The sequence below is a fragment of the Saccoglossus kowalevskii genome, chromosome 1 (genome assembly GCF_978046115.1).
Source record: "Saccoglossus kowalevskii chromosome 1, keSacKowa6.1, whole genome shotgun sequence".
Classification (NCBI taxonomy): Eukaryota; Metazoa; Hemichordata; class Enteropneusta; family Harrimaniidae; genus Saccoglossus; species Saccoglossus kowalevskii.
This window is the reverse complement of record NC_140641.1, coordinates 3,062,631-3,076,618: the sequence shown is the minus strand read 5'-3', so window position 1 is coordinate 3,076,618 and position 13,988 is coordinate 3,062,631. Positions and strand designations below refer to the sequence as shown.

Genomic DNA, 13,988 nt, shown 5'->3' with positions numbered 1-13,988 from the left:
AGCAACACCTTACCATGTCTAATAGTAGTCAGATACATAGCAAAACCTGACCATGTCTACGAGTATTCAGATACATGGCAACACCTTACCATGTCTAATAGTAGTCAGATTAATAGCAACACCTAACCATGTCTAACAGTAGTCAGATACACGGCAACACCTTACAATGTCTAATAGTAGTCAGATACATGGCAACACCTTACGATGTCTAATAGTAGTCAGATACATAGCAACACCTTACCATGTCTAATAGTAGTAAGATACATAGCAACACCTTACCATGTCTAATAGTAGTCAGATACATAGCAACACCTTACCAATGCCTAATAGTAGTCAAATACATGGCAACACCTTACTCTGTCTAAGAGTAGTCTGATACATAGCAAAACCTTACCATGTCTAATAGTAGTCAGATACATGGCAACACCTTACCATCTCTAATAGTAGTCAGATTTATAGCAACAGCTACCATGTCTAATAGTAGTCGGATGTATGGCAACACCTTACTACTCTGTCTAAGAGTAGTCATATACATGGCAACACCTTACCTTGTCTGATAGTAGTCAGATACATAGCAACACCTTACCATGTCTAATAGTAGTCAGATACATAGCAAAACCTTACCATGTCTACGAGTATTCCGATACATGGCAACACCTTACCATGTCTAATAGTAGTCAGAAACATAGCAACACCTTACCATGTATAATAGTAGTCAGATACATAGCAACACCTTACCATGTCTAATAGTAGTCAGATACATGGCAACACCTTACTATGTCTAATAGTAGTCAGTTACATGGCAACACCTTACGATGTCTAATAGTAGTCAGATACATAGCAACACCTTACCATGTCTAATAGTAGTCAGATACATAGCAACACCTTACCATGTATAATAGTAGTCAGATACATGGCAACACCTTACCATGTCTAATAGTAGTCAGATACATAGCAACACCTTACCATGTCTATTAGTAGTCAGATACATAGCAACACCTTACCATGTATAATAGTAGTCAGATACATGGCAACACCTTACCATGTCTAATAGTAGTCAGATACATAGCAACACCTTACCATGTATAATAGTAGTCAGATACATGGCAACACCTAACCATGTCTAATAGTAGTCAGATACATAGCAACACCTTACCATGTCTATTAGTAGTCAGATACATAGCAACACCTTACCATGTATAATAGTAGTCAGATACATGGCAACACCTTACCATGTATAATAGTAGTCAGATACATAGCAACACCTTACCATGTCTAATAGTAGTCAGATACATCGCAACACCTTACCATGTCTAATAGTAGTCAGATACATAACAACACCTTACCATGTCTAATAGTAGTCAGATTTATAGCAACACCTTACCATGTATAATAGTAGTCAGATACATGGCAACACCTTACCATGTCTAATAGTAGCCAGATACATAGCAAAACCTTACCATGTCTACGAGTATTCAGATACATGGCAACACCTTACCATGTCTAATAACAGTCAGATTTATAGCAACACCTTACCATGTATAATAGTAGTCAGATACATAGCAAAACCTTACCATGTCTACGAGTATTCAGATACATGGCAACACCTTACCATGTCTAATAGTAGTCAGATTAATAGCAACACCTAACCATGTCTAACAGTAGTCAGATACACGGCAACACCTTACAATGTCTAATAGTAGTCAGATACATGGCAACACCTTACGATGTCTAATAGTAGTCAGATACATAGCAACACCTTACCATGTCTAATAGTAGTAAGATACATAGCAACACCTTACCATGTCTAATAGTAGTCAGATACATAGCAACACCTTACCAATGTCTAATAGTAGTCAGATACATGGCAACACCTTACTCTGTCTAAGAGTAGTCTGATACATAGCAAAACCTTACCATGTCTAATAGTAGTCAGATACATGGCAACACCTTACCATCTCTAATAGTAGTCAGATTTATAGCAACAGCTACCATGTCTAATAGTAGTCGGATGTATGGCAACACCTTACTACTCTGTCTAAGAGTAGTCATATACATGGCAACACCTTACCTTGTCTGATAGTAGTCAGATACATAGCAACACCTTACCATGTCTAATAGTAGTCAGATACATAGCAAAACCTTACCATGTCTACGAGTATTCCGATACATGGCAACACCTTACCATGTCTAATAGTAGTCAGAAACATAGCAACACCTTACCATGTATAATAGTAGTCAGATACATAGCAACACCTTACCATGTCTAATAGTAGTCAGATACATGGCAACACCTTACTATGTCTAATAGTAGTCAGTTACATGGCAACACCTTACGATGTCTAATAGTAGTCAGATACATAGCAACACCTTACCATGTCTAATAGTAGTCAGATACATAGCAACACCTTACCATGTATAATAGTAGTCAGATACATGGCAACACCTTACCATGTCTAATAGTAGTCAGATACATAGCAACACCTTACCATGTCTATTAGTAGTCAGATACATAGCAACACCTTACCATGTATAATAGTAGTCAGATACATGGCAACACCTTACCATGTCTAATAGTAGTCAGATACATAGCAACACCTTACCATGTATAATAGTAGTCAGATACATGGCAACACCTAACCATGTCTAATAGTAGTCAGATACATAGCAACACCTTACCATGTCTATTAGTAGTCAGATACATAGCAACACCTTACCATGTATAATAGTAGTCAGATACATGGCAACACCTTACCATGTCTAATAGTAGTCAGATACATGGAAAAACCTTACCATGTCTAATAGTAGTCACATACATAGCAACACCTTAACATGTCTAATAGCAGTCAAATACATAGCAACACCTTACAATGTCTAATAGTAGTCAGATACAAAGCAACACCTTACCATGTATAATAGTTGTCAGATACATGGCAACACCTAACCATGTCTAACAGTAGTCACATACATAGCAACACCTTAACATGTCTAATAGTAGTCAAATACATAGCAACACCTTACAATGTCTAATAGTAGTCAGATACAAAGCAACACCTTACCATGTATAATAGTTGTCAGATACATGGCAACACCTAACCATGTCTAACAGTAGTCAGATACATGGCAACACCTTACCATGTCTAATAGTAGCCGGATTCTTGGCAACACCTTACCATGTCTAATAGTAGTCAGATACATATCAACACCTTACCATGTCTAATAGTAGTCAGATACATAGCAACACCTTACCATGTCTAATAGTAGTCAGATTTATAGCAACACCTTACCATGTATAATAGTAGCCAGATACATAGCAACACCTTACCATGTCTAATAGTAGTCAGATACATGGCAACACCTTACCATGTCTAATAGTAGTCAGATACATGGAAACACCTTACCATGTCTAATAGTAGTCAGATTTATAGCAACACCTTACCATGTATAATAGTAGTCAGATACATGGCAACACCTTACCATGTCTAATAGTAGTCAGATACATAGCAACACCTTACCATGTCTAATAGTAGTCAGATTTATAGCAACACCTTACCATGTATAATAGTAGTCAGATACATAGCAACACCTTACCATGTCTAATAGTAGTCAGATACATGGCAACACCTTACCATGTCTAATAGTAGTCAGATACATGGAAACACCTTACCATGTCTAATAGTAGTCAAATGCATGGCAACACCTTACTCTGTCTAATAGTAGTCAGATACATAGCAACACCTTACCATGTCTAATAGTAGTCAGATACATGGCAACACCTTACCATGTCTAATAGTAGTCAGATACATAGCAACACCTTACCATGTCTAATAGTAGTCAAATGCATGGCAACACCTTACTCTGTCTAATAGTAGTCAGATACATAGCAACACCTTACCATGTCTAATAAGTCAGATACATGGCAACACCTTACCATGTCTAATAGTAGTCAGATACATAGCAACACCTTACCATGTCTAATAGTAGTCAGATACATAGCAACACCTTACTCTGTCTAATAGTACTCAAATGCATGGCAACACCTTACTCTGTCTAATAGTAGTCAGATACATAGCAACACCTTACCATGTCTAATAGTCGTCAGATACATAGCAACACCTTACTCTGTCTAATAGTAGTCAGATACATAGCAACACCTTACCATGTCTAATAGTAGTCAGATACATAGCAACACCTTACCATGTCTAATAGTAGTCAAATGCATGGCAACACCTTACTCTGTCTAATAGTAGTCAGATACATAGCAACACCTTACCATGTCTAATAAGTCAGATACATGGCAACACCTTACCATGTCTAATAGTAGTCAGATACATAGCAACACCTTACCATGTCTAATAGTAGTCAGATACATAGCAACACCTTACTCTGTCTAATAGTACTCAAATGCATGGCAACACCTTACTCTGTCTAATAGTAGTCAGATACATAGCAACACCTTACTCTGTCTAATAGTAGTCAAATGCATGGCAACACCTTACTCTGTCTAATAGTAGTCAGATACATAGCAACACCTTACCATGTCTAATAGTAGTCGGATATATGGCAACACCTTACCATGTCTAAGAGTAGTCAGATACATAGCAACACCTTATCATGTCTAATAGTAGTCAGATACATAGCAACACCTTACCATGTCTAATAGTCGTCAGATACATAGCAACACCTTACCATGTCTAATAGTAGTCGGATATATGGCAACACCTTACCATGTCTAAGAGTAGTCAGATACATAGCAACACCTTATCATGTCTAATAGTAGTCAGATACATAGCAACACCTTACCATGTCTAATAGTAGTCAGATACATAGCAACACCTTACCATGTCTAATAGTTGTCAAATGCATGGCAACACCTTACCATGTCTAATAGTAGTCGGATATATGGCAACACCTTACCATGTCTAATAGTAGTCAGATACATAGCAACACCTTACCATGTCTAATAGTAGTCAGATACATAGCAACACCTTATCATGTCTAATACTAGTCAGATACATAGCAAAACCTTACCATGTCTAATACTAGTCAGATACATAGCAACACCTTACCATGTCTAATAGTAGTCGGATATATGGCAACACCTTACCATGTCTAAGAGTAGTCAGATACATGGCAACACCTTACCATGTATAATAGTAGTCAGATACATGGCAACACCTTACCATGTATAATAGTAGTCAGATACATAGCAACACCTTACCATGTCTAATAGTAGTCGGATATATGGCAACACCTTACCATGTCTAAGAGTAGTCAGATACATGGCAACACCTTACCATGTATAATAGTAGTCAGATACATAGCAACACCTCATCATGTCTAATAGTAGTCAGATACATAGCAACACCTTATCATGTCTAATACTAGTCAGATACATAGCAAAACCTTACCATGTCTAATACTAGTCAGATACATAGCAACACCTTACCATGTCTAATACTAGTCAGATACATAGCAACACCTTACCATGTCTAATAGTAGTCAGATACATAGCAACACCTTACCATGTCTAATAGTAGTCAGATACATAGCAAAACCTTACCATGTCTAATAGTAGTCAGATACATAGCAACACCTTACCATGTCTAATAGTAGTCAGATACATAGCAAAACCTTACCATGTCTAATAGTAGTCAGATACATAGCAACACCTTACCATGTCTAATAGTAGTCAGATACATAGCAAAACCTTACCATGTCTAATAGTAGTCAGATACATGGCAACACCTTACCATGTCTAATAGTAGTCGGATACATAACAACACCTAACCATGTCTAACAGTAGTCAGATACATGGCAACACCTTACCATGTCTAATAGTAGTCAGATACATAACAACACCTTACCATGTCTATTAGTAGTCAGATACATAGCAACACCTTACCATGTATAATAGTAGTCAGATACATTGCAACACCTTACCATGTCTAATAGTAGTCAGATACATAGCAACACCTTACCATGTCTAATAGTAGTCAGATACATGGCAACACCTAACCATGTCTAATAGTAGTCAGATACATAGCAACACCTTACCATGTCTATTAGTAGTCAGATACATAGCAACACCTTACCATGTATAATAGTAGTCAGATACATGGCAACACCTTACCATGTCTAATAGTAGTCAGATACATAGCAACACCTTACCATGTCTAATAGTAGTCAGATACATCGCAACACCTTACCATGTCTAATAGTAGTCAGATACATAACAACACCTTACCATGTCTAATAGTAGTCACATACATAGCAACACCTTACCATGTATAATAGTAGTCAGATACATGGCAACACCTTACCATGTCTAATAGTAGTCAGATACATGGAAAAACCTTACCATGTCTAATAGTAGTCACATACATAGCAACACCTTAACATGTCTAATAGCAGTCAAATACATAGCAACACCTTACAATGTCTAATAGTAGTCAGATACAAAGCAACACCTTACCATGTATAATAGTTGTCAGATACATGGCAACACCTAACCATGTCTAACAGTAGTCACATACATAGCAACACCTTAACATGTCTAATAGTAGTCAAATACATAGCAACACCTTACAATGTCTAATAGTAGTCAGATACAAAGCAACACCTTACCATGTATAATAGTTGTCAGATACATGGCAACACCTAACCATGTCTAACAGTAGTCAGATACATGGCAACACCTTACCATGTCTAATAGTAGCCGGATTCTTGGCAACACCTTACCATGTCTAATAGTAGTCAGATACATATCAACACCTTACCATGTCTAATAGTAGTCAGATACATAGCAACACCTTACCATGTCTAATAGTAGTCAGATTTATAGCAACACCTTACCATGTATAATAGTAGCCAGATACATAGCAACACCTTACCATGTCTAATAGTAGTCAGATACATAGCAACACCTTACCATGTATAATAGTAGTCAGATACATGGCAACACCTTACCATGTCTAATAGTAGTCAGATACATAGCAACACCTTACCATGTCTATTAGTAGTCAGATACATAGCAACACCTTACCATGTATAATAGTAGTCAGATACATGGCAACACCTTACCATGTCTAATAGTAGTCAGATACATAGCAACACCTTACCATGTATAATAGTAGTCAGATACATGGCAACACCTAACCATGTCTAATAGTAGTCAGATACATAGCAACACCTTACCATGTCTATTAGTAGTCAGATACATAGCAACACCTTACCATGTATAATAGTAGTCAGATACATGGAAAAACCTTACCATGTCTAATAGTAGTCACATACATAGCAACACCTTAACATGTCTAATAGCAGTCAAATACATAGCAACACCTTACAATGTCTAATAGTAGTCAGATACAAAGCAACACCTTACCATGTATAATAGTTGTCAGATACATGGCAACACCTAACCATGTCTAACAGTAGTCACATACATAGCAACACCTTAACATGTCTAATAGTAGTCAAATACATAGCAACACCTTACAATGTCTAATAGTAGTCAGATACAAAGCAACACCTTACCATGTATAATAGTTGTCAGATACATGGCAACACCTAACCATGTCTAACAGTAGTCAGATACATGGCAACACCTTACCATGTCTAATAGTAGCCGGATTCTTGGCAACACCTTACCATGTCTAATAGTAGTCAGATACATATCAACACCTTACCATGTCTAATAGTAGTCAGATACATAGCAACACCTTACCATGTCTAATAGTAGTCAGATTTATAGCAACACCTTACCATGTATAATAGTAGCCAGATACATAGCAACACCTTACCATGTCTAATAGTAGTCAGATACATGGCAACACCTTACCATGTCTAATAGTAGTCAGATACATGGAAACACCTTACCATGTCTAATAGTAGTCAGATTTATAGCAACACCTTACCATGTATAATAGTAGTCAGATACATGGCAACACCTTACCATGTCTAATAGTAGTCAGATACATAGCAACACCTTACCATGTCTAATAGTAGTCAGATTTATAGCAACACCTTACCATGTATAATAGTAGTCAGATACATAGCAACACCTTACCATGTCTAATAGTAGTCAGATACATGGCAACACCTTACCATGTCTAATAGTAGTCAGATACATGGAAACACCTTACCATGTCTAATAGTAGTCAAATGCATGGCAACACCTTACTCTGTCTAATAGTAGTCAGATACATAGCAACACCTTACCATGTCTAATAGTAGTCAGATACATGGCAACACCTTACCATGTCTAATAGTAGTCAGATACATAGCAACACCTTACCATGTCTAATAGTAGTCAAATGCATGGCAACACCTTACTCTGTCTAATAGTAGTCAGATACATAGCAACACCTTACCATGTCTAATAAGTCAGATACATGGCAACACCTTACCATGTCTAATAGTAGTCAGATACATAGCAACACCTTACCATGTCTAATAGTACTCAAATGCATGGCAACACCTTACTCTGTCTAATAGTAGTCAGATACATAGCAACACCTTACCATGTCTAATAGTCGTCAGATACATAGCAACACCTTACCATGTCTAATAGTAGTCGGATATATGGCAACACCTTACCATGTCTAAGAGTAGTCAGATACATAGCAACACCTTATCATGTCTAATAGTAGTCGGATATATGGCAACACCTTACCATGTCTAAGAGTAGTCAGATACATAGCAACACCTTACCATGTCTAATAGTCGTCAGATACATAGCAACACCTTACCATGTCTAATAGTAGTCGGATATATGGCAACACCTTACCATGTCTAAGAGTAGTCAGATACATAGCAACACCTTATCATGTCTAATAGTAGTCAGATACATAGCAACACCTTACCATGTCTAATAGTAGTCAGATACATAGCAACACCTTACTCTGTCTAATAGTAGTCAAATGCATAGCAACACCTTACCATGTCTAAGAGTAGTCAGATACATAGCAACACCTTATCATGTCTAATAGTAGTCAGAAACATAGCAACACCTTACCATGTCTAATACTAGTCAGATACATAGCAAAACCTTACCATGTCTAATAGTAGTCAGATACATAGCAACACCTTACCATGTCTAATAGTAGTCAGATACATAGCAAAACCTTACCATGTCTAATAGTAGTCAGATACATGGCAACACCTTACCATGTCTAATAGTAGTCGGATACATAACAACACCTAACCATGTCTAACAGTAGTCAGATACATGGCAACACCTTACCATGTCTAATAGTAGTCAGATACATAACAACACCTTAACATGTCTATTAGTAGTCAGATACATAGCAACACCTTACCATGTATAATAGTAGTCAGATACATTGCAACACCTTACCATGTCTAATAGTAGTCAGATACATAGCAACACCTTACCATGTCTAATAGTAGTCAGATACATGGCAACACCTAACCATGTCTAATAGTAGTCAGATACATAGCAACACCTTACCATGTCTATTAGTAGTCAGATACATAGCAACACCTTACCATGTATAATAGTAGTCAGATACATGGCAACACCTTACCATGTCTAATAGTAGTCAGATACATAGCAACACCTTACCATGTCTAATAGTAGTCAGATACATCGCAACACCTTACCATGTCTAATAGTAGTCAGATACATAACAACACCTTACCATGTCTAATAGTAGTCAGATTTATAGCAACACCTTACCATGTATAATAGTAGTCAGATACATGGCAACATCTTACCATGTCTAATAGTAGTCAGATACATGGAAACACCTTACCATGTCTAATAGTAGTCACATACATAGCAACACCTTAACATGTCTAATAGTAGTCAAATACATAGCAACACCTTACAATGTCTAATAGTAGTCAGATACAAAGCAACACCTTACCATGTATAATAGTTGTCAGATACATGGCAACACCTAACCATGTCTAACAGTAGTCACATACATAGCAACACCTTAACATGTCTAATAGTAGTCAAATACATAGCAACACCTTACAATGTCTAATAGTAGTCAGATACAAAGCAACACCTTACCATGTATAATAGTTGTCAGATACATGGCAACACCTAACCATGTGTAACAGTAGTCAGATACATGGCAACACCTTACCATGTCTAATAGTAGCCGGATTCTTGGCAACATCTTACCATGTCTAATAGTAGTCAGATACATATCAACACCTTACCATGTCTAATAGTAGTCAGATACATAGCAACACCTTACCATGTCTAATAGTAGTCAGATTTATAGCAACACCTTACCATGTATAATAGTAGTCAGATACATAGCAACACCTTACCATGTCTAATAGTAGTCAGATACATGGCAACACCTTACCATGTCTAATAGTAGTCAGATACATGGAAACACCTTACCATGTCTAATAGTAGTCAGATTTATAGCAACACCTTACCATGTATAATAGTAGTCAGATACATGGCAACACCTTACTCTGTCTAATAGTAGTCAGATACATAGCAACACCTTACCATGTCTAATAATAGTCAGATACATGGCAACACCTTACCATGTCTAATAGTAGTCAGATACATAGCAACACCTTACCATGTCTAATAGTAGTCAAATGTATGGCAACACCTTACTCTGTCTAATAGTAGTCAAATGCATGGCAACACCTTACTCTGTCTAATAGTAGTCAGATACATAGCAACACCTTACCATGTCTAATAGTCGTCAGATACATAGCAACACCTTACCATGTCTAATAGTAGTCGGATATATGGCAACACCTTACCATGTCTAAGAGTAGTCAGATACATAGCAACACCTTATCATGTCTAATAGTAGTCAGATACATAGCAACACCTTACCATGTCTGATAGTTGTCAAATGCATGGCAACACCTTACCATGTCTAATAGTAGTCGGATATATGGCAACACCTTACCATGTCTAAGAGTAGTCAGATACATAGCAACACCTTATCATGTCTAATAGTAGTCAGATACATAGCAACACCTTACCATGTCTAATAGTAGTCAGATACATAGCAACACCTTACCATGTCTATTAGTAGTCAGATATATGGCAACACCTTACCATGTCTAATAGTAGTCAGATACATGGAAACACCTTACCATGTCTAATAGTAGTCAGATACATAGCAACACCTTACCATGTCTAATAGTAGTCAGATACATAGCAAAACCTTACCATGTCTAATAGCAGTCAGATACATAGCAACACCTTACCATGTCTAATAGTAGTCAGATACATAGCAACACCTTACCATGTCTAATAGTAGTCAGATATATGGCAACACCTTACCATGTCTAATAGTAGTCAGATACATGGAAACACCTTACCATGTCTAATAGTAGTCAGATACATAGCAACACCTTACCATGTCTAATAGTAGTCAGATACATAGCAACACCTTACCATGTCTAATAGTAGTCAGATACATAGCAATACCTTACCATGTCTAATAGTAGTCAGATACATAGCAACACCTTACCATGTCTAATAGTAGTCAGATACATAGCAACACCTTACCATGTCTAATAGTAGTCAGATTTATAGCAACACCTTACCATGTATAATAGTAGTCAGATACATAGCAACACCTTACCATGTCTAATAGTAGTCAGATACATGGCAACACCTTACCATGTCTAATAGTAGTCAGATACATGGAAACACCTTACCATGTCTAATAGTAGTCAAATGCATGGCAACACCTTACTCTGTCTAATAGTAGTCAGATACATTGCAACACCTTACCATGTCTAATAATAGTCAGATACATGGCAACACCTTACCATGTCTAATAGTAGTCAGATACATAGCAACACCTTACCATGTCTAATAGTAGTCAAATGCATGGCAACACCTTACTCTGTCTAATAGTAATCAGATACATAGCCACACCTTACCATGTCTAATAATAGTCAGATACATGGCAACACCTTACCATGTCTAATAGTAGTCAGATACATAGCAACACCTTACCATGTCTAATAGTAGTCAAATGCATGGCAACACCTTACTCTGTCTAATAGTAGTCAAATGCATGGCAACAGCTTACTCTGTCTAATAGTAGTCAGATACATGGCAACACCTTACCATGTCTAATAGTAGTCGGATATATGGCAACACCTTACCATGTCTAAGAGTAGTCAGATACATAGCAACACCTTATCATGTCTAATAGTAGTCAGATACATAGCAACACCTTACCATGTCTAATAGTAGTCAGATACATAGCAACACCTTATCATGTCTAATACTAGTCAGATACATAGCAACACCTTACCATGTCTAATAGTAGTCAGATACATAGCAACACCTTATCATGTCTAATAGTAGTCAGATACATAGCAACACCTTACCATGTATAATAGTAGTCAGATACATAGCAACACCTTATCATGTCTAATACTAGTCAGATACATAGCAACACCTTACCATGTCTAATAGTAGTCAGATACATAGCAACACCTTATCATGTCTAATAGTAGTCAGATACATAGCAACACCTTACCATGTCTAATAGTAGTCAGATACATAGCAACACCTTATCATGTCTAATACTAGTCAGATACATAGCAACACCTTACCATGTCTAATAGTAGTCAGATACATAGCAACACCTTATCATGTCTAATAGTAGTCAGATACATAGCAACACCTTACCATGTCTAATAGTAGTCAGATACATAGCAACACCTTACCATGTCTAATAGTAGTCAGATACATAGCAACACCTTATCATGTCTAATACTAGTCAGATACATAGCAACACCTTATCATGTCTAATAGTAGTCAGATACATAGCAACACCTTACCATGTCTAATAGTAGTCAGATACATAGCAACACCTTACCATGTCTAATAGTAGTCAGATACATAGCAACACCTTACCATGTCTAATAGTAGTCGGATATATGGCAACACCTTACCATGTCTAAGAGTAGTCAGATACATAGCAACACCTTATCATGTCTAATAGTAATCAGATACATAGCAACACCTTACCATGTCTAATAGTAGTCAGATACATAGTAACACCTTACCATGTCTAATAGTAGTCAGATATATAGCAACACCTTACCATGTCTAATAGTAGTCAGATACATAGCAACACCTTACTCTGTCTACTCGTAGTCAGATGCCAGGAAACTTGATGAAATCTGTTGGTCTGTTAAATATGATAGTAGGTAATTTTAGTCCTGGGTAATTATTCAATATAACATGATGTTTCTGTCGTTGATTCACTATAACTTCAATGCCACTTAACCTTCCGTGTAGCAATCATATATTCAACACAACCGATGAGAATTCAGACTATTTGAATCACTTTTAATGAGATCTACTATTTATCTATCATTAACTTTGCTATTGTGTGCTGATAATTTGCAGGATTGATGCTGAATTCCGGAGTGGATACTTGTCGGGTTGCCCCCTACGTCAATATGGGAGCAGTACGCATGCCATTTGACCGAATCCAGGCACATTTACATTTGAATGGAAGTACTGCTAATACCATGGTAACAGCTGCTTCAGCTCCCACGTTCGTCACGCCAGCACACTCGATGATGATGTTTCAACACCCAGCATTCCCGGTCACTATGGCGACACTTCTTGACACCGCGAAAACTGCTAAAAGTTCCAGCATTGCCGATCTCCGTCTAAAAGCTCGAAAACATACAGCCGCACTTGGCATCGGTTTATGATATGAAACTCTGATTTTGAATTACCTATTGCATCCACTGCTACGTATAACTGGTATAACAGTGCATATACATGCCTGGCTGGTTATCAAGTTCAATTAAGAATCTATTGTAACCGATATCACTGACTGCATATACTGCGCTTACCACTTAACTGTCATATTAAGTAGTAGAAAATAGAGTCTGTCCAACTACAACGCTAGAAGTCTTCATTGGAGTATGGTAACACACCAAGTGGTTAATATAGTGTCATATTACATACAAGTAATACACAGAAAAAACAT

At 37.2% G+C, this 13,988-nt stretch overlaps 1 protein-coding gene across 1 annotated transcript in view; it reads left to right on the top strand.

Moving 5' to 3' along the window:
- Window positions 1-13,761, top strand: part of LOC146750317 (short stature homeobox protein-like) — a 39,242-nt gene extending 25,481 nt beyond the window's left edge. The window contains exon 3 of the mRNA XM_085497578.1: window positions 13,394-13,761. Coding sequence (XP_085353704.1) covers window positions 13,394-13,707 — 314 coding nt within the window. The 3' untranslated portion in view covers window positions 13,708-13,761. The remainder of the gene's footprint in view (window positions 1-13,393) is intronic.
- Window positions 13,762-13,988: the final 227 nt, after the last annotated feature.